The sequence below is a fragment of the Numida meleagris genome, chromosome 3, assembly GCF_002078875.1.
Source record: "Numida meleagris isolate 19003 breed g44 Domestic line chromosome 3, NumMel1.0, whole genome shotgun sequence".
Lineage (NCBI taxonomy): Eukaryota > Metazoa > Chordata > Aves > Galliformes > Numididae > Numida > Numida meleagris.
In genome coordinates this window covers 81,011,803-81,034,110 of record NC_034411.1, presented here as the reverse complement: position 1 = coordinate 81,034,110, position 22,308 = coordinate 81,011,803, and the positions used below count along the sequence as shown (strand labels likewise).

Genomic DNA, 22,308 nt, shown 5'->3' with positions numbered 1-22,308 from the left:
AAAAGTCATATTCATACCTCAGACAGTGGAAACCTCTCCTGTTTTCATCCACTGACCTCAATATACCACAACCCAAATACTTATTTTAAGACTATACCCATTGTGGTTGACTTTGGTACCTGGCATTTCCAAATGGTGGAATAAGTAACACTAACAAACAGAACACACAGGCATTGGTCTCAATGGGCCTTTCAAAAAAATGAATAACCACATATAAATTTTCAGTAGTTTTATTGAAAAATGCCTCTTTCATTTCAGAAATAAATAATATAAGGCAGTGAAATTCACAATTTGCAGTTAAAATATAAAAGCAGCAATTCTATATCCATAGTCTTGCAAACAATTTCCAACTGCTTTTGATAACTACGAAACATTGTATTCTGAAAAACAAATTCCATACTAAATATACAACATAAACATGCAATTCCATCTCTGCAGGATTGACTGCAATTTGGCATAAATGTTACTGTGTCTACAAACAAGGAGATTTCAGGCATTATTAAACTGTATCCAGTTGATACAAAGATTTCAGCTACTTAATGTTTGTGGTGTTTAAAGGAGATGTATAAGATCAGTATATGCTCTGCAAAGTGTAACTAAGAATAGAAGAACATGACAGTGATAATGGAAGGATAGAGAAGTTTGGGCTTCTTTCTTTTTCAGCTAAATAATGCAAACTTGTGACCTGACTGAACTGCAAACATGCATTTGAAAAAGAAGAAAAACGTAGAGCTAAAGCAGACGGTCCTCATAAAATTTGCAGCAGCTCTGTGGTTATTTTTGTTTTTTGTTTTCTTTCTTCTTTTTTTTTTTTTTTTTAAACATAATTTTAAGGAAAAGGCAGCCCTGGGATAACTGAATGCAGATATTAACCTGTATGCAGCCCCTGTAAGCAACAGTATTTTACAAGCTTGTCCAGAGCAGAACGAAGTTGCTAGTTACACACATTGCTATCCCCACATAAGCAAGATACAGAACAAGAGTGCGTTTGATATGAGAAGACCAGAAAGCTATAATATTGCCAAAGAAATGATGCACTCTCCCTGTGTGTATCTGCAAATGCAAGTATAGCAAAAACAAATACCACCAACCGACCCCCCAGAAAAACACAAAACAGGACACAGATCTTTTATGGCTTTGTTTTTGCTTTTCTTGACAGCGATCTTTTCCAGCGCATGTGCTCAGGGTACTCTGGTGAATGCATTTCAACTCCATAGTCCTCATACTCGTCCTCTCTCCTTTCTGACTCCATAGGGACTATGAAGGGTTCACCTTCAGGCTGATAGGGTCCACTTTCAGGCACGTATGGTTCTGGTTGAAAATAGTTGTCCGATTGAACATTATAGTTATCGCATGTCTTTGAATCCACAAATACAATGACAGTTAGTTTGTCTACACGATGTTAGTCCAATCTTATTTCCATATAATAAATATATAAATTAATAGTTCACGGGGGTACTTTTCAGTTTTGTTCATTAATAACTTTGGCAGCAAAATATTAAAGACTTAAAAATTAATTTTTAAAGCCTTTGTATTTATAATACACAAAACATTGCAGAAGGAGTCTTAAATTATGCAAGGGACCGATTATTGTTAAAAAAATAAAACACCACACAACAAACAAACAAAGCAAAGCAAATAAAATTATTATTTTACAGCTAATTCAGGAAACCCGAGCACTGGACTTTATTTTATACTGCGTAATTAATAGAACACATGGAGTACGTAAAATGGACAAGTGGGCTCAGCATGTACTAATTTTCTCTGAGAATGGGAAAATAAATGTACACGTAACTATCACCAGCGGCAATATACAGTACATGTCATTTTCTTGTGCTGTTCCTCGAAACAAAGCGAGTTACAGCTGGTGCTTCAGGAACACCAAAAACTACAGCGAAACAGAAGAAAAATAATTATAAAACTTTTGTACTTATAACTGTAGTTACAGAATCCAACAAGATTACATATAAAAAAAGGCACATGCCCCGACTCTGACACGTTGGTAACAAGCAACAGACAGACAGATTTCTTACGTAGTCAAAGATGTTATTCTGGCATACAGCAAGCAGCAGCAGGCTTTTATGCAAAAGCATCACATAGAATTGTTAACAGATTTTAGTGGGTACGGTCCCATACAAATCATTTACAAGCCACAATTAGTTACTATTTACACAAGTCATTTCTCATTTACCGGGTTAAATCTGTCTCTTCAAAAGGCATTACCTTTGCTGGTTAGTAGTTTTATAAGCCTCCTTCACCACTGAGACTTTAGATGGTCTGGGTCTTTTTTTAAAAAAGAAAGACTGTCTATTTTATATTATTGAAATGCAACAGGCTTAATGAATTGACATCACTGTCCTTTATCTCATTCACAAGTCATGTTAGTAAAAAGAATCTCCCCATTCTATGAGGCCAACATGGTTCAAAAACCATATCCGTGGTGAAATATCCATACGGACTCATTTTCTAATAAGCACGTGCGCAAACATCTCAGAAACAGGATTTTCATGTATTCAAACTGTAAGCAGCACTGGCGACTTAGAAAATGTGTTAGCCGAAACCTGAAATAGGTCAAAGATGATGTTAGTCTTTTAAAAAGTCCACCTGATGTGCAAAAACATACTTTCATTCAACTAAATACATAACAGTTAATTCACAGGCATATATTTATATATGTATACATATCTGCTTACTAGAAAGAACATTGCTGAACCACAGGCACAATTTTCTTCCTTTTTCATTTAAATAAGAATTTTGTGAGATATTCACAACCACCTGGCTCTTTGGCCAGCTGCACTGAGTCTGCAAGTGTGTACATATATATATATATTTTTTTTTTCTTTTCATGAGTACATGCACAATATACTAACAGCAAACCATATTCAATAGTAGTATTACATACACTAATTTTGAGATGTTGCAATGCATACTTATTAATTTGTTAAGAATAGTGTGGTCCTGCAGGATCCCCATGTTAAAACATATTGGAATCTTTCCAGTCAGAAATTGGTGACCGTGTATTTGGTTCCAGAAGCAGCCTACTGTTTTAAGATTCATCACAGAGTAGAAGGCTGGTATGACCCAGGGCTAGTCAGAGACTCCATGGTGTTAAACTCAGCAGAAATTGTAGGACAGTGGTGTTTTTCAGTTGCACTATATCACCAAATATATTTCCTTTGTGGGAAATTTTGATTTCAGGTATAAATTTGGTATAAATAATCCTGACATTGCTCAAAAAGAGACACACGGAAATTGCCAGCCACAGCATTCTTTTTATTTTTCAAGAGAAACATGGAGAATTCAACCTTGTTCTGAAGAAGATTGGAAGGGATGGGGAGGGGGAGAAAAAGAAGAAGAGAAAATGGTCACTTAAATCCTATGTGTAACATTATCAACTACTATCCTTCTATGCTAATGAAAAAAATCTGAAATACTTCATTTCAAGTTCCTATTTAAATTGAATCACACATAACATCAATTAAGTCTGCATCAAAGTCCATATGGCTGCTCATATGCCTGCACGTTACATTGAGGCAGGCCTGCTCACTGCAGCTTTTTCCTCAATTCAGTATGTCCAGGCCAGCAGGACTGTCTCATGTAAAGCAGCTCAATATGAACAGCCACATCTGTGAAGGCTATTTACGACAAAGAGCAGTTTGGTTGTTCATAACCTACCTGGGAATCCTTGGCCATTGTAAGGGATGCTAGCACACTGGGATGAATCACAATATCCTGGTGGCCCCGGAGGACCTCGAATACCCGCATTTCCAGGACGACCTGGAGGCCCGGGTGGTCCTCGTGATCCTGTAGAGCCTGGTGGACCTGTTCTGGATTCTCCCTGTGGACCTAATTTTGGAATTGAAAGGTTTGGGGGTTATTTCTTTTAAGAGACAGCTTGATAAAACAATTAACATTACTGCTGTCTAGACTACACAGTCTATGTCTTTGGTGAGAAAACATTTGCATTTTATTGCTATATAGGGGTCAACAGAAAGAAAAACAAAACTAGAAATATGACTCATCATTAGTTGCTTCCCTGCGTGTGGCTTACATAAGGATTTTTTTTCACGGAAACTGATTTAGTAAGGTTCCAGCCAAGTAAGAAACATCAATGAATTCTCTGGTTTATTTTCCCTCTGTGTAAGATAGGAAGATCTCAAGGGAAGCTACTAGATTAGACAAGCACACTGGATTTCAATTAAAATATGAGAGTACATTAATTCTGCTACCCTGCAGCCCTAGGATAGATGAGGTAATGTTTTTTTTGGAACAGGTCTTACTATAGTTAGCAGAAAAGCAAAGCTTCAAGTAACCGGGGCTACAATTTGCTGCAAGCGTCTTATGAGTCTTGTAACAAAAAATATATATTTAGCCTGGTGAACTAAAAGCAGAAACAAATGATACAGCTAAATGATTTCAGCCAAGGCAACAGTGAACAAAATTGCATGATACAAAGAGCAAAAGCAATGGTGAAATCATCAAACTCTAACATCTAGTAATTCTGTATGTGGGAGTATTTTGTAGTTCTTGGACAACTTGCAGGTCTGTAATTACAAATTTAAGTAGAAAATGGATCCAGATACTCTGAATTTGTGCAGTGTATTTTCATGAAATTTCACATTTTCACACAAACAAGCATGCCAGAAGATTAATTTGCAAAGCAAAGATAAACATCTACTAGACACATCCAGAAGTCTCTAAAATTGCCCATTTTTGCAGAGGCTCCCAGTAAATTCTAATACAAACCAAAACAAAGAAGTGCACAAAGTAAAGCACATTCTTTTACCATATACAGTCTGGTTCCCTGTGAAGAAATGCTGTCTTTTATCCTACTTTTCTGTAATCTGTTTTTAATTAAAATGAGAAATATTTACCAGGTGGTCCTGGCAAACCTCGTGGTCCTTGAGATCCGGTCCCTCTTTCGCCTTTCTCTCCAGGCATTCCTACAGAATTTTGAAAAAAAAAAAAAAGCAATAAAAACCAAAGGAAGGAAACTACATCAATAAATATTTCTTCATGCTCTCTCACTACTATTAATATTTAGTTCCAATTATTTAATAGAATAGAGCTGGTCAAACCTTATTTTGTACAGATGTCCCAGTGTGTACTTAGGGAAATACTTAATTTGGATATAAACATGCTAACCTAAAACCAAAGTAGGATGTAATTTAGTGTAAATAAACTTTTTCAAAGCATAAAAAAGTCTTTGAGACTCTTAACATGTCACAGAACCTTATTATTTTAAAATGCCAACAGAAAGGTGTTTTCAAGCTTGCACAGTTATGATATAAAGCGTGCTTTACACTTCCTTAGAAATAGATATGAAGAAACAACATTCAGAAAGAGCAGAATTCAGAAATTCAATCTTCCTTGCTTTTCTCCAGGTCTTCTATTAAAGATTAGAGTAAAATTTATGCTGGAAAGCACAGTGCTGAGTCTATACTACAGCTGAGCAGATGGAATAAGCAAAGGTAACACCATAGGATAGCACAGACACTTCATGTCACTGCAGTGATCCAAGGTAGCCACAAATTAGATATAGCCATATGCTCAAACTCAATGTAGAGTTGTGTCCCTCTCTCAGGGTAGTGCAAAGGGCCAATGATGTAGAACTAATTCTTTCAAATCCTTTTTTCTTAGTAATGACTCATTTTCTCTCTTAATCAGATGATTATTCTGCAGAGTTGTGCTACTCCAAACAGCCTTTCAAGATGTAGCTGTTTAGTGCCAGAAAAGTTCTGAGACCATTCTCTTTCCTGGGATATCCTGTTCATGCTTGATACAGCAGCCAAAAAGTTACACCAACTTGTGTTTTATGAAACATGAGCAAGGGAGAGCGTTGGTGTAATTAACCTTGTCCTCCAGGACATCAGTGTTTCTCAAGCAACCCAACTGACCTAACTGGCTTAAGTGTGGGCTTCATAGTCTAACATGGCAAAGGGATCAGACTTCTCTTCTGGCAGCCTCTGCAGTACATCCACTGTGAAATATACAGCTGTCTTGGACATTACCTCTTTCACCAGGTGGTCCTTGGACCCCAGGAGGTCCTGGGAATCCTGGTCTTCCTCCAGGTCCAGGCTCTCCTCTTGTCCCAGCAGCTCCTGGAGGACCAGGTGGTCCTGGTGGCCCTGGCTGGTTACGGTTTGAATAATAATCGTTCGGGATTTGATTCAACATTTGATTGAATCGGCTCATTTGGCCTAAAAATGAAAGAGAATACTTCAGTAAATCATGTGAAATGCATAAAAGTCTTTTCTCAGAGTGGGAAAGCATCTCTTCATTAAATCCTCTCCATATGACCATTCCAAAAATTAGTGCTGAATTGGTCCAGATTAAAAAGGAAAACTTAAGATGAATGTCTGATAAGAAGGCTAGAAATAAATGGAGGAGGGAGGGAAGAAGGGCAAGTGGAACTCTAGAAGCTGACAACATTAACAAAAAAAAATTCTAAAGCAATTAAAGTCACAAAATAAGCTGTTGATTAGAATCTGCTTGGCCTCAGAGCTGTAGTTAGACATTGTTTCTACTCTGAAGAACAGAAGGGACTTGTCCCATTTCAAAGAGTGAAGAGGATCACACTTCTATGCAGTCTTAAAGCTCTGAGGTTTCCACAGACGTGGGATAAATTACTCATGTAGATCAAGCAGGACGTAATCTGATGTGCATTAATTTAATTTTCAAAGAAAAGTGTCTTTCAACAAGAGCAACAGCATTGTGTAGCTATGCAGAAAGAAGCCCGTAATAAGTGGAGCCCTCCCTGCTTTGTGCCATGCTCCAATCCTAGCATAACCCTTAACGACACTTTCATGGGATGCAGAGCTGCGCTCTGGAACTACTCCCTGTGTGGCAGTAGAGGACTGAAATTCCATTTGGTGTCCTTATCCAAAGAAATATCATTTTTACTTGCATAGCACAGCTGACCTTACGCACAGTATTTACCCAAAGCTCATCTGTCATTTCGCACTAGTAAAGCACTTGCTGTAAGCATGCCTTTTCACACAGATTCCCTCCTCCTGAAGATAAGACCTGATTAATGAGAAAAAACGTATACTGTTTTTATAACACAGATCTGTTAATTTGGGAAGAGACTGACAGTAAAGTGACCTGCACTGTACCTGCAGAGGTCACAGATTAGTTGATGATGGAGCTGGCCATTTCAATCTGGCAAGATGTAGTGCTACATTTTTCCACCAAATCATTGGCATTGGACAACCATCATATCACTCAAGCTTGTTTTGGTGTGTGGCCAGTACCCCTCACCTTCAATATGAACTACTGTTCTCTCTTTTAACAAGGAATCTGTTAGATTACTAGTACGAGAAACAAAGCAAGCAACACTGTTTACCATTTATCAATTGTTCACAAACTTGTCTTGCAACTGCTCGCATCATGTTCTGAGAAGCAATGTCACCCTAAATAATGAAAATCAAAACAAGGGAAGACATTAGAAAGTGTCTGTGCTTTTAAAGAGATAGTGCTTCATTAAAAAGATCTAAGAGAAACTGAGTTTAAAGCAGACTTACTCTGTCACCTTTTTCTCCTTTCATTCCGGGTGTACCCTAAAACAAAAATACTACAGTTATTATTTCATACTGCAAAATAGATGGCAGCATGCTTACACAGGAATATAGATGAAGAAAGTCCAAAGTAGAAATATTACTTAATACAGGGAAAAACAAACAAACACACACTGAAAGAATACCAAGTCCTGTACTCCAGAGCTATTACCTAGAAGAATTACACCGAGTCTGACAAAGACATGTACCAGAAAAGTACCCAAGCATCTGCTGGGCAAAGCTTTCTCATCTGGAAATTAGGTAAGACAGACATTTATGTATTATGTATAGATGCAAATTGTGCCATGGACCTTTCTTTTCAAGTGGTTTTTACATTAAACCAAATGATGTCCATTAATAGTTGGTAACTTTTCACTAAAAAAGTTTTTCACTTTGGTCCAGAAAAGGGATTCATCAGATCGATGTATCTCAGGCCACATTCTCTCAAGTCAAAGTTTAATTACTCCAGGGGTGAAGCAGCCCTGGAACACAGGAGACTGTAGTCTGAGACATGCAGTTCTAGAAAATGTTTTGACTGTCAAGAAGACAGACCTGATCCTCCTGGAACTTGATATTTTAGAGGTGCTAAAGGAGGTGCCAAGAAAGATGAGACAAGTAGTCATCTTTTGTGCATGATCAAACACACAGATAGATGGAGAAGAAAAAGATCTGAAGAAAAAATTCAAATGAGGGCCAAAGAAGCTGATATCTTCTGGCAGTGGGAACACACTGGAAATTTGAAAGTTGAATTTCTAGCCTCACATTTCTGTAAATGGTGAATATCCTTGTACAATTTATATGGGACTGTTTAATTTAAGTCTTATGCCAACTCATAATTAAAGAAGAAACGATAGGAAGAATAGTATGTGTCTAGGAAGGGTAGCTGTCTCCTTGAACTCACACTAAAGAAATGAGCTGTGTTAAGAGAGTGTTATGCACAGATATCACGTGAGGCATACAGAGATGACTTCAAGTGCTTATTCTATTTATTGTGACAGCTTCCCCACTAACTTGCAAGCATTTCTAGTCTTAGAATAACTAGAGCTGCTTTATAATTGGCAACATTTGCAAAGTACTAACTGTTGCCTAAAAGCTATTTCTATTTGCCTTTGAATATTGTTTTGGTTTCTTTGATTTTCAAGAGTACTGTATAAGAAACCAGCCAGGAGGATTGATTCTAATTTATATATATGTGTGTGTCTATTGCTGGAAAAACATCAGGTATACCATAAAGATGTTTTTAAGTGTTGAACTAGAGACACGCACACACGATTTACTCTGCAAACACAGTTGTGCATACACCTCCGACACAATGCTTGAGATTTTAGTCTTATGTTTGCATTCCACTGCTAGTGAAGAAAAGCACCAAGAGAGAAAGCCATATTTTCTTAGGAAAAATTAATTACAATGCTTGGTATGATGGATTTGTAAAGATTTTCAAAATAAACAGCAAAAGTCTTAGAAGGGTGTTTATAGCTTTTTTTGGTCTATTTGATGTGATTTTGGCCACAGTAAAAAATTGTAGATGCCCATTTAAAGTAAGGAGAACATCACATTCACAGTCAATTGCTTTAGCCACCGGGTCACTCTGAGATGTTTAAAAACTTGCAAAGCGTTTTAAAACTCTTCTTTCAGTTTTGACATCAGAAATACAAAAGAAATTTATTATTAGAAAAAAAGATAAAACCAACTCTGTATTTACCACAAGTCCTGCTTAGGAAGCTGTCATACATATGGCCCTTCCAATGCTCTTCAGTACTCACCGAGGTAAATGCCCCAAGTGTGACAAATTCCAGAGTAACATAAAAAAACCTTCACCCTAAACCATGGTTCCTGAAGTGGCCAGTGTGAGTTTTATAGGTGTCTTCAGTGGAAGCAGAGTTAAGACATAGCTGAGCCTTTCTAAACATCTATCCTAAATTCATCTGCCACAACGTGTTCAAAGCACACCACTTATTACTTAAGCAAAAAGGTACTAGTGTGAGTACAGATAGGTTTTCACTTGTAGATTAAATTAAAATTTGAGCATAAAGTGTGTTTTCCATGCTCTCCACACAGGGACTCAGACACCTAAGTACTGCTGTTTTTCACATCTTAATATTTCTTTAAGGAGTCTGTTTATCACTATTAGCAAAGCAAAGGCTGTGTGGGCTGCAGCTGTTTTTCATAACATTCTTACAGTACCCACAAATAAATTTCAACACAAGACAACAAAACATTCCACTGCAGTCACAGAGGATACGGTTCAAATGCAGTGGCATTGCTTCATAAATTTCCATCAAAGTTTTGGGCCAAAAAAAATCCCATGAGGTATATCAGGGTGTGAACTCAGTATGTTGTCTGAGCTTCTCTTCAGCAGTAATGTACGTACCTACGCCCTTCTCTGCAGCAGCGATACATGCACCTACTCCCTAACATGCCATGGAAAACACAAGTTCTTAATGAGTTAAGCAGTTGGCACATAATTTATTTGCATCATATATCACAACTCGTTAATGCAAAATTAATTGTACAGACTCAAAGAAAGACTTAGAATGGTCAGACTATGAATGTGCCACTTTGCTGAAGATGAGACAGTTACCAATATGCATCCCATATGCCCATAAGATTGAGGAATATTCTCTCTTCTACCTTTTACTTTCTTTCATTTCATTTTATTTCATTTCATCTTTCATTACTCTTTCATTCCATCCTAATATTAGACTAGATATTAGGAAGAAATTCTTTACTGTGAGGGTGGTGAGACACTGGAACAGGTTGCCCAGAGAGGTTGTGGATGCCCCCTCCCTGGAAGCATTCAAGGCCAGGCTGGATGGGACTTTGAGCAACCTAGTCTAGAGGGAGGTGTCCCTGCCTATAGCAGGGGGCTGGAACTAGATGATCTTAAAGATCCCTCCCAACCCAAACTATTCTATGATTCATTTATATCTTTTTTTTTCTGTGAAGGCACCAGGGAAAAAAGGTCTGTTCTTCAGCACAGCCACATGATGAAACAGACCATGGACCTGTAAAAGCCATAACCAAAATAAACTTCAACAATTAAAACCACTAGGAAAATGTTACACTGTTATCTATCATTCGCTAATTAAAATTTGTGGTAAATGTTGATGTCCTGAAACTCAAATAGATCTGTACTTGGGCTCTCAGTTCAACAGACATTAATATATTGGTTGTAACTACCATTTATCTGAAATAGCTATAGAGTAAAATTAAAGTTTTTTACTTTCACAAGTCAGTAACATGAAAAAAACATGAACAAATAACCTGGTGCTTCTCCTTCTGCTTGCAATTCAGCAATTTTTGCAATTTAATGAAATTTACTTGAAATTTTCTGCTGAGTACATATTTATAATTCCTACTCATTTTAGTCTCATTCCTTTTAAGGCTTTGATAGAAAAACTTTGTGTTGTTTTGACCAGAAACTACTCAATCACTGCATCTTCATTCACTAGGTAAGTGCAAGCATTAGAAATCAGATTACTAGACCCCAATTTCTAGTTCATTGCCCTGGCAATATTTTAATAATTCCTTAAAATGCCTTCTTCAAATGAGAAAAAAAAAGAAGCATGCTTAAAATGTTCAAGCTTATACCCTATTTCTGAAAGTATTTTTTCTGACTAGTCAGGAGTTCTTCAGACTGCCTTCAGCTAAAAGCCATGTTGGTAAGATGCTCCAGTAACAAAGGCACAAACTTGCTCCAGTGTATTGCCAAAAAATGTCCTCCAGCTAGAAAAAATTCATTAATTGTAAGCAATATACAGTCAACTTTACAATTCACTGAAATCCAGTGAGCCTCATGATTCAATTTGTGACCTTGCAAAGAGACATTGATTTAGACTCCTGGTTGGAAACACCTAGCCTATTCCTAACTAATCTTAAAATGTAAAGATTAAGCTGACTGGCTATGTTAACAACAAAGTTCATTTTTCACCTGGGTATATTAGAGACATGATTTCCAAAAAATAATTACAACTGCAATTATTGAGTTACTATTTTCATCTTCCTCCCACTTGGCTAAATGCTGCTTAAATTTCATTTTATTTACTTTTAATGGACAAAAACAGGCAATTTACCAAATGTTTGCCAGCATTTTGAGAAGCAGCAGCTGCTGCTGACATTCTACTCCGTTGATATCCTGTGCTGAGGGAGTCACTTGGGGTCAGTGCGAGGAAATGCTAGTTTATGTGGGATTTTTCTGAGCTGTGGGATGAAGGCTGAGGCTGCAGCAGAATTCTGCAGCTGAAGAAGGACAAAACAAAGGAAAGTTGCTATTTTCACTTTAAAAGATAATGCACTCAATTGTTTTTCCCAAATGAATGCTTGCTACCCACAAGATCCACCAGTTTTCTGCTCTCAAAGCACCACCTTTTTGATACCTCATCTAGGATCTCCGCATAGCTGGATGCAAAACTAGTGAATACATTCCAGCAGAGAATGGAAAATGCTTAAAAAAATGCCTTTGACTCAGAACAAACGTCTCCTCTATGAGCTCAAGATTACCCTTTAAAAATTTTCACAGTCTGGTTCTGGAACGACCAGTCCTAATAGCACCTTATATATAAAACATAAATGTCTTGCACTGTTTCCTTAGGACTTCCTAGATCAACAAAGTCAGATCCTGTTGTCACAAACACTGTGTCACAGAGTCTGTTTTATTAGCAAGACAGCTCCACCATAAGAAGGAAGTCTGCTCACTCATCCTTACCTTACCTTACTCATCATTACCTTTTTTTCCTCACACCTATCAAACAACAGTACCATCACTTTTCTACTCTGATAGTCCAAGATCTTCTATTTCCCATTACATTTATATACAGAAAACGTACACTCATTTCTGCTTCAGCCAATATTCTCTTCTAGCTTAATAGCCCTTTCTTAGCCTTGAAGGTTTTTACCACACGGTATATATGTGTTGACTCAGAAGTACCAAATTCTCTCTCACAGACCAGACAGGCAAATTACAGATATTTTAGTCTTTTCTAGAATAAACTGTCTGTATAGATTACCAGCTCAGTTATGCTCTTCCTTTCTCAGTCATTTCGTTACTGCACTTAAAAACCCACTAAGTTTCTCCTGGAAGTACCTAAAAAGCAGATTAAAATGTCAAATCCCATATTTTCATGATAATAGAGTTAATGGTTCAAGCTTCAACTTATTTCAGTGTAAGTACGTGTTCAGGTAGAGAAATGTTTACAGCCACATTAGTGGTGTGGCCTGCCTCAGCTTAGCACCATAGTGGTATTTCACACATAAGGAAAGAGCTTCGATTGCATTCAGTTGGAATATAACTTCAATTTTCATACAACAGTACATCTCTGGTCTGGGATGTTATATGCTGTGCTTTGTAGGGATCTACCACCTAACTTGTGCTGCATAATATCTACAATACAGATTGTCTGGGTAGAAGAAAAAATGGCATGATCTGGTTGAAAATTATTTGCATTTACCAGCAGCAATGTGAAGCCTCATTATTTTTCTCCAGGACATGAAGTTACAAATTCAGGCAGGCATGAACTATGACTCAGGACATTACAAGTTGCATTTGGCCATGAGGCTTCACCTTTGGAATTCTAATGCAGGACACAAAGGAAAGCATTGAAATTCTGTCCACCAGGAGTCTGATAAAACATCTGTGCAAGGTGCAAGCCAGAATTCCTGCTGAGATCTGTCCTAGAAACATAAGAATTGCTAAATATGATGCACAGTGTCACAAGAAGCGCAATAAATGGAAAAAAACAAATTATAACTGAAAGGAACTCTTCGTGTAGGAGAACTTATGTGTGGTGCTTGGACAGGCACTGACTGCCTTGCTTTGCAAGAGCACTGAAACCAGCCTTGTAGCCAGATTTCCTTCTAGTCACATTATTTACATTCAAAAGATCTTTTCTGCTGCAACAATGCAGCAATCCAGTATCCAAGGGGAAGGAAAATTCAGATAAACCTGGTACTTCGGGGCTCATTTGTTGGTAAGCCACAGCACCCTATGTCCCAGTTGTGTTCATCAACCATATGACCTAGCAGGAATATCACATGAAGGAGCTTAAGATCCTTTCTAAAATACCCAAAGTCCTCCACTGCAAGGAAAATGGGATATACACGCTGACAAAAGCAGACAATTCAGCAAGAGTATGAGAAAATGACCCAGCTTCCTGAAGCTCCTAGGAACTTTAAGTTCCTAGTCATCAAGCTGCCCAGCCTACTATATGTATTCCTCCAAATTATCTAGCTGCCATATACATAAATACATTGAAGTGGGATGGAAAATTTTTGCTGTCAGACATTAAGATACAAAAAATGATTTTGACTTCACGTTTCAGTTGTTGCCACCCCTGAATCAAACATAATTTCGCAGAGATCCTATAAAGGAATCAGTTCACATTTCTCCTGAAACTGTTGCTCTTTCACCCTATTCAAAATGTACTTTAACTTTAGAGGTTTGAATAGAACCCACGGAACCCACTCTCAAATAGTTTTAAAATCACACTGTTGAAAGCCAAAACATTTGCAAATGAGAAGTGATTATGTAACATTACCAAAGATTTTCCACCTTCAGCCATGTACCACGTTTTTACTACACAAACACACACACGACTTTCCAGCCATTTTGCTGACCCCATTCTTCAAGCTTATGCAGTGTAGGAATATATGTCTTGGCACATGATAGTCTACAATCATTTTAGTGAAAACCAGAGACCACAGTTTCCAGCCCCAACTATGAAACTCAGCAAAAAGTCATACTGTAAAAACAAAATTTTTGAAAGAAGGCTTGTGGTCTTAGGTCAACTTCACTGTATTAACCACTGTCATAAGTGCAAGACAAGCATTTAAAATAAGGATAAGTCTTATATTCATCAACAGTGTAATTTTAAAATTGATACTCCAAGCGTATCATTTTCTTACTGGTGTCCCACGGTCTCCTGGTTTCCCTGGTTTTCCACTTGGACCAGCAACTCCTGGAACTCCTGGAGCACCCTACAGGAAAAGACACATAAAATGAATTGTAGAAACGCACAATGGTGTAAGTGCTGATAAGAAATGTGCTACGGTATTAAAAAGATCAGAGCAGTACTGAAAAGGGCTCTTATCAGTTTCTTCTTCTGCTAGGTACATATGAAGCTTGAAAAATTATCTTCAAAAAAAAAAAGATATTTATGGAAATACATTCTTTTATGTAACTGGCATTTCTGAGTCTAAAAATGCAGAGATCATGTATTGATTTTTCATATCTCTCTTAGTGATAGGTTCCTAAAGGAATACAAGGCATTTGTGCCTTCTAACTTTTTCTCGCAGGTGCATAATCCATTTAGAAGTCCATTACAATGAGTCCATAAACTTCATTACTACTAGATTAATATGAACAAATAAAAGACTAGTGCTGGGTTATGTGATAAAACCTCATCTGCACATCCACAGAGTAGCACAAGAAAGACAGTGGTAGGAAACCAGGAGTAGTCCAAATTAATACCCTGACCTGGTTAACTCCCAGGTCCATCACAGGAAGTGACTGGTATCAGTAGATTTAGCAGTGCTTTTAAAGTTCATGGCTAAAGAATGAGGTAAAGTGCTTCTTCCCTTTTTAATGCTGAAAGAAATTAATTTCAAAACCACTGGAAGTCAAGTGGGTAAAAGCAATGGAAACCAGACTTAAGCTCTCCTGAATGTTTATGAATAAAAGCTCTACATAGCTCTCTGCTCACTTTTTACTAATAATTTATCAGATCCATTTGGGATATTACACAAAGGATCCATTTTATATTGATCAGAATTTGGAAATGTTAGTGTGGCTCCCTCTTGGCTCAGGTGTCTTCATTCAGTGTATACCAAAGACAAAATTATATTTACCGCTGGTCCTGGTGGGCCTCGGGGACCTGTGGGACCATCCTTTCCTGTGAAACCCTATTCAGAAACAAAAGCATGATAAGAGATTAACCTAAGACTGCAGCAATCCCTTGATTAAAATGGTCCTTAGGATTATTTAATCACAATATTCCTAATTACTACTAGCATGAATTTTAAAAACAATCCACAGTGATATTTACAAAATTAGCCATCACAGCTAGAACAGGGAAAGGTTATATATGGAACAATGAGCTTGAGCCAATTTAGAAGATGTTCAGCTGCTGCTGATTAACTGAGGAGGGAATGAATATGTCTCAACATTTTTTAAGAAAAGGAATTGCTGCTGTGTACCAGAGGAGGATTTCTCTTTTTGCTGTTCTCTCTGTTCTCTCGCTTACAGATTAACTGGAAAACCTGAGATTTCTACTTAAATGATGAACAACAGAACACATCCCTCCCAGCTACTCTCCCTTCAAAAAGAGATGTTGAGAAATCCCATTCCCAAACTAACAGTGATGATCCATGGCTCATTAATAACCCAACAATCCCACGGTATAGTCTTTGACAAATGCTTATCATGTGGTGCTCTGTTTTGATTTCTGGTTATCAATACCCAGTAAAGCATAACTATAAATGCATATATCAGCTATTAATTTAGACTGTCAAAGTAAGTCATTGCTTCAGTCATCTCAAGAGTAATATGACACTGTGAAGACAAAAGAGACTAGTTCAGCTGGTTCCAACGAAGAGAGGGATTGCTGTCAGCATGCTCTTGATTATGAAAACATTTCAGAATTCCCCCATCCAAAGAAAAGTTCTTAGCTCCAAATAATCAAGGGCTCAGGAGAAAACTTGATCTTCACACTAAGAATGGTACAGACAGATTGTTTAAGGATATAACATTTAGCAGATGACAAGTAGAGCTTTCATGAGATTGCCCACAGCAGCAACAGTGTGTGAAAGACAGCAGGGTGGAGCACCTCAGCAGACTAGAGCACCTCAGCAGACTCCTACTCAGGAGACTCACTGCTCATTGAGTGCAGACACATGAGAACCTGGTCAAGACAGTGAGTCTTGCAATTTTTAAAGAAACTATACGGCTACCCTATGGTTATCTGGAGAGGTTTTCACCTGCAAGGTTTTCCAGTCCTTTCAATTTACCTCTCCAGGTTGGATATGGACAAAAGGACTCCTATTGAAAAAGTACTTGACCACAGAAAGCTATGATAAAGAAGGCCAAAAAAGCAAACCAAAACAAAAAAAAGACTGTATTATGTGGTCTTTTAGGAAGGTAACTAAGGAAAACTTACCCTTTCACCTGGAGGTCCCACTGGGCCAGGTGGACCAGGTAAGCCTGGGGTTCCCTAGAGGGAAAAGAAATGATAAACTACATCCAAAACAGAACAAATATATCTGCTACGCTAATTACCCCAGTGTCTATGCACACATTTAAATATTTGTTTTAAGTTTCACTATTTGACATTTATTTTAGGAGAAACAATTTATTTCATAGATATGATATAAGATTCTCCACCCTCACTTTAATTTTACTGCATTTTTCCCCTTCTCTTAAACTTCAAACATAATTTTTCAGTACTATAACCAAAAGACAGATATATTATTACTATTGCCTTTACAAGCATGTCTAACTGATGTCAGCTAATCTTTTAACATTTGGTGCTAAACTCTAACTGCAGTCACTGGTTAAAGTGTTTTTAAAGAAACAAAAAATTAGACCCTTCCTTTATTGTTCCTTTCTCTGTTCCACTATTTTTAACACTGTGTTGCTTTATAGTGGACATTATAAATTCTCTTCCTTGTAGCTTCTCGGTTAAGAATAAACATAAAAATTAAATAGTCCACACAGGAATGATTTCACTCAACACTCTGTTAGATTAGGGCAACTATTGCAGGAATCAAAATTGAACAGCCTTGAATTATATGGTCTATTTCTTCCTCTTTTCTGTCCCATCTCACTGTGCATTCAACTGTAGCATGTCTCTCTACAGGCTATTACTGCTTAAGTGATATTTCTCAGGGTTATGAGAAGTAAAAACACGTGTAAAGAAATCACACAACTGAATGTGAAGCTCACTGGCCTAAGCAAATCTGAATTCCAAAAGTAGAAGGCAATGAGACAACTCTGTTGAGGAAGACTTCCGCAAAGGTTCTGCAACCTGTAATTTAGGAAGACGCTTAACTACAAGGTGGTCAGAAGTAAAGAGACATTACAGGGTAGATATCAGCATACTTTTCCTAATCCAATGATCTTTCGCCGCACATTCACAAGAGGCCATAAATATGTTTGGTTTGACTCAGTACAGCTGTTCTTTTAATCTTGCTCTGTTTTGAATGGTTTAGAATTTTCTACATTTCAGATTCCTAAGTGTAAGATGATAATGTTTCCAAAACTATTGCTTAGGAGGGTATGAAAAATTTCTATGACTCCTAGCGATGTCAAAGGCAGCTGTCCAGCAGCCAATCCATATCAAGAATAGTGTAAAATATCAATGCTTTTTTTCTAAGAACCAACTTACAGATCGTCCTGGTAGTCCAGGCTGGCCAGCATCACCTTTCATTCCTTGACGACCCTATTATATTCATAAATGATCATTAGAGATTCTGAATTGCAGAACAAAGTATCAAAATAACTAATACATGTAAGCAGACACCAAAAATTACTGCAACACACTTCAATTAAGGAGTCCATACGCCATCTATGCACTATGGGAAAAACAAGATACATATACCTCTTGATTGAAGTAACACTCACCTTATAAACATTTGTAAACACAGGACAACTGGCTGATATTATATTAAAAACACAGGAGAGAAGGAAGGAGCACAAATTTTGATAAGCATCAGAGACTTTTGAGTAAGAGAGACTATAATATTACTGTCTCCACAAGCAGGAAGGTAGGAAAAGGTAACATGTTTTCTCCTCCCCTATCTTTCTCAAATGATGAATGGAGTCACCCACACTGACAAGAAAAGGTAAAGGCTGCGTCTTTTTTGAGTATGACATCTTTTCTCTGATCCATTGTCTAAAACTTCCAGGACACAAGGTGTGGAACCATATAAAGAAGCACTGTATTGTCTTTCACAACCTACTTGCAATCCACATATACTGCAATGCTGTAGTATAGATGTATAGTTTAAGACCACATTAGCTGAATTTGAAGATACACAACTTAATGTAATGCGATTTGTAAGCATAGCCTGACAATGTAAATTGCAAATTGAAAAGAAAAAAATAAATTCCATGACTCACAAGGGTCATTATAACTTCCTATTAACTAATGAGAAGTTCCAAGCATCATGTCAGTTTTATTGATGTCTTCATTTTTCAAAGGAGTTCAAACTGAATGCTGAATGTGGCAAGCATTTATATCTTGCATATAAAAGGAATATGTTTGGCCTTTCTTGCTGTTTGGTATCTTTATGCTATCTTAACAAAGCTTTTCCTTCCTGCATCTAACAACAACAGCAAAAAAAGGCATCTACACTGGTTAATATTTTTTTTTTAACTTTGTCCTACAAAAGAGAAGATGCACCTAATGCACCTAATGTCTACATAGATGCACAGACTGAGAAGGTGACTTGGCTTCACATGCAAAATGAGACAGTGTGTGATGCGATACCAGTTCTATTTTTCCCATAAGCTTTATATTTTATTAAAAGATTTCATTAAAAAAGCTGCTGGCTATACTAAAATATTCAAGATACACCTAATCAGGAATTATATTCCTGCTTTTTAGACAATAATTTATTAAAATACAGCTAAAGCAGTCCTAATACATTTCAGATGTAGACAGAGGGTTCCTATGCTATCTGCTTTAAAAAGCAGAATCTAGTGAAACTTCCCCTGTGTTAACAGAATTAAGTCAATAACTTTGAATGTATATACATTAAATGAAAAATAGTCCTCCACTAAAATATGCAGTATGTCACCAAGAATGCCCCAAGGAACTAAGAGCTATTTTGGATGCCTAAAACTAGACACCCATTGTCTCTCAGAACTTCCAGGTACTGGTTTAAGCACAGAAAATAGAATTTGGACATGTGAATCTGTGAGAAAATTCAGAACAGCACTGCACACTTAATTTTCCTGCACTACAGTGTGATAGTTTTGAGTCATATAACTTTAAAGCCTAAAAACTATATAGAAAAGTTGTAGGAGAGAAAATGGTGTAACACGATGTACATCACAGCGATCCGATCCCATGCCTTCACAGGCATCTTATAAGCACATGCAGCATCCAGAAAGAAGATTCTATTGTAATGGAAAAGACTTGTTTCAGATAAAGACTTGTTTCACAGTACTACTGTATCACAGGGGAAAATGAACATTAGGGCAAAGCTGCTACCCTCTTCTCAAGACCACTGACCCCATGGACAGCAATGACACTATCACCCATGCTCAAAATGGCCACTCACCGGTTCTCCTGGGATTGACAGCCCGTTGGGTCCCTGAGGACCTGGAGGACCTTGGGGGCCCGGAGGACCTGTCTCACCACGAGGACCAGGTGGCCCCTTACAGCAGAAAATTAAAACAAGATTATAAATGGCAGCATTTTCTTAGATCTGTAACTGCAGAATTGTCTGAGTTAGGCACTTAGGATAAGTCAGCAACCTGGAGACCCACTAATACTTCAGAACATGCTATTGTCTGATTCAGGTTGGCAGTCACGGGCCAGTGCATGCTTCCTGGCAGTGTTAAGTGGAAGTATAGCTGTCTACAGAAGAAAAGACAACAATGCTAGAGAGTGTGTAGTACCACCCACATACACGTGATCCACTCCTCTGATGTGCAGTCAATGCCTTTGAGGGATATATACTTAGGCTATGTATACATAGTCTGAAATAGCTGGACTGCACATAAATAATATTACCAATTAAATTTTTAATCTCCATTCTTAGCTCAGTATGGAACTTAGCATATAAGTTTACATATGGACAACCATGTCACCATGTTATAGATGCATTCCAGAAAGATACTTACAGATGATCCAGTCAAACCTCTTTCACCTCTGGGACCTTTAGCACCTGGACCACCCTAATTTAAACATTTGGAAAGAAAATGTATTTCTTTGTTCAGAGAAAGCAAGGGTACATCACATTGGTAAGTTATGAATCCTTTCTATCAAATTCTTACATGAAAGCTCAAAATTTTGAAGTGTACAGACCACAGTATAAAATAGGCATTACAAAGAAACTCAGGTAAGCCATATAAGCATCAGCCTAACCAATTTAGCCCATTAAAATTATTGTCAATTTTGTCTTTGCAGTTACAAGCTTCTTGAACTTATATTCAGTCTTTTTAGACAGAAGAATTGTCAGTGTCTCTGGATTCCTCGAGTGGACTGCTAGGCAACTAAAACAGGCTTCATATTACTCACACAGCATTTGGCTTCAAAGCAGAAAGACTACTGGGCTGAACACAGCTCCCTTATATTCAAAGTAATTGGTAGGAGTATATCCATTCCACAGATTATTATCAAGCCACATTAAAAAAAAAGTCACTAATTTATTTGCCTGATAATGACTCTTTGCTTGGAATGAAATCCTGACCTTATAATTAAGAAAACCTTCTGCACATTCCACTAAAACTTCTTGTACACAGAGCACAAGACAACTGAAATTGAGACAGACTCTTTCAGCCTATCAAACAATGAGGAGCTATTCACAGTGATTAAACAGGAAGTATGGGAAAAGGTTTATGAATATAGGCAAATGCAAGTGGAAGGAGCTGCCCCGTTGTGTTATAAACTAAGACAAAACGAGAACAGATTAACATGAAGTTATGAACCTGCTGACCGCCAACTGTCGCTCTGACTGATCTTTGTTTCACAAAATTTAGTGGATGTTTCCACTTAAGAAACGTGAGAACAGGATTGTAGACTTTTCACAAGACATACTGAAGTAAATCAGCTGGTGTTAGTTCTTTCTGCACAAACCAAAATTACCTTTCTCCACTTTGATTAATCTGAAACTAGTTCCATAAAAATTAAAAAAAATATATTAAAATCTCTATTGCAAATGGTTCCTTACGGCAGGTCCAGGGGGTCCTGGAGGTCCCACACTGTCTTGAGTACAGGTGCAAGCATTTGGAAGAGCTGGGCATTTTGCTTCATCTCTCTGAAAATTCAATCACAACTCTTACTGTCAATTTAAATGAAAGTACTAGTTGGCAGTCTACAACAACAAGATTCTCTATTATCCTGTTTTTGAGTACAGTAGAACTCAGAGTGAAGCAAAGAAGCAAGGAGTGGTTTCCAAATATTTCTACAGGATTTTTCACGTTTTTAGCAAATTACTTTCTCTGCAAGCAGTATAACACACTAGCAACAGAAGCACAGGCAAAACCAAATTCATATGGAATTTCTGTTTTTCTAATATCTATTTCCATTAGACAATCAGCTTGAGCTGATTACACAGTTACTTTTCGAATGCCAATCTAACATACTAAATAAAACATAATGTAGCTATTCATTTCATAATAACTAGGATCTTAAGTATCACTGAGGTACAAATATGAACTTGACACTTTTCACCACCAGACTCAATCTAGCACACTGCAGTTGTACTCCTTCAGATACAGAACTCTGAAATGCAGTGTTGCTCACTGGTTGCTCTGACAACTGAGATTTAAATGCAGGCTAATATTGATATTGTTATATTTGATATAATTAATGATGTTCTGAACAGTCTCTCGTTCATACATACTTACCATAGAAGGAAGATCACAGCATCTGTCTCTGCTAGTCCAAACTGGACTGCATACAATGTCAAAATTCTGGATTTCTAACTGTAAAAGAAAGGAGAACCCTTGAAAGATAATGTTATTTATAAAATCTAGTGGCAATAGCATTAAAATTGACTTCTAAACCAACATATTTATAATGTAATTAAC

The 22,308-nt window shown here is 37.4% G+C and overlaps 1 protein-coding gene across 5 annotated transcripts in view; it reads right to left on the bottom strand.

Annotated features, from left to right (window-relative positions):
• Positions 215–22,308, bottom strand: part of COL12A1 (collagen type XII alpha 1 chain) — a 101,802-nt gene continuing 79,708 nt past the window's right edge. For 3 of the 5 annotated variants that reach the window (XM_021390791.1, XM_021390795.1, XM_021390794.1), the window contains 14 exons: positions 22,126–22,203; positions 21,447–21,533; positions 20,398–20,451; positions 19,833–19,928; positions 17,933–17,986; positions 16,706–16,759; positions 15,399–15,452; positions 14,457–14,528; positions 7,524–7,559; positions 7,346–7,412; positions 6,012–6,200; positions 4,875–4,943; positions 3,676–3,846; positions 215–1,311 (listed from right to left, as the gene is read on the bottom strand). In XM_021390791.1, coding sequence (XP_021246466.1) covers positions 1,130–1,311; positions 3,676–3,846; positions 4,875–4,943; positions 6,012–6,200; positions 7,346–7,412; positions 7,524–7,559; positions 14,457–14,528; positions 15,399–15,452; positions 16,706–16,759; positions 17,933–17,986; positions 19,833–19,928; positions 20,398–20,451; positions 21,447–21,533; positions 22,126–22,203 — 1,263 coding nt within the window. In that variant the 3' untranslated portion in view covers positions 215–1,129. The other 2 variants (XM_021390792.1, XM_021390793.1) reach the window with 2 other exon arrangements.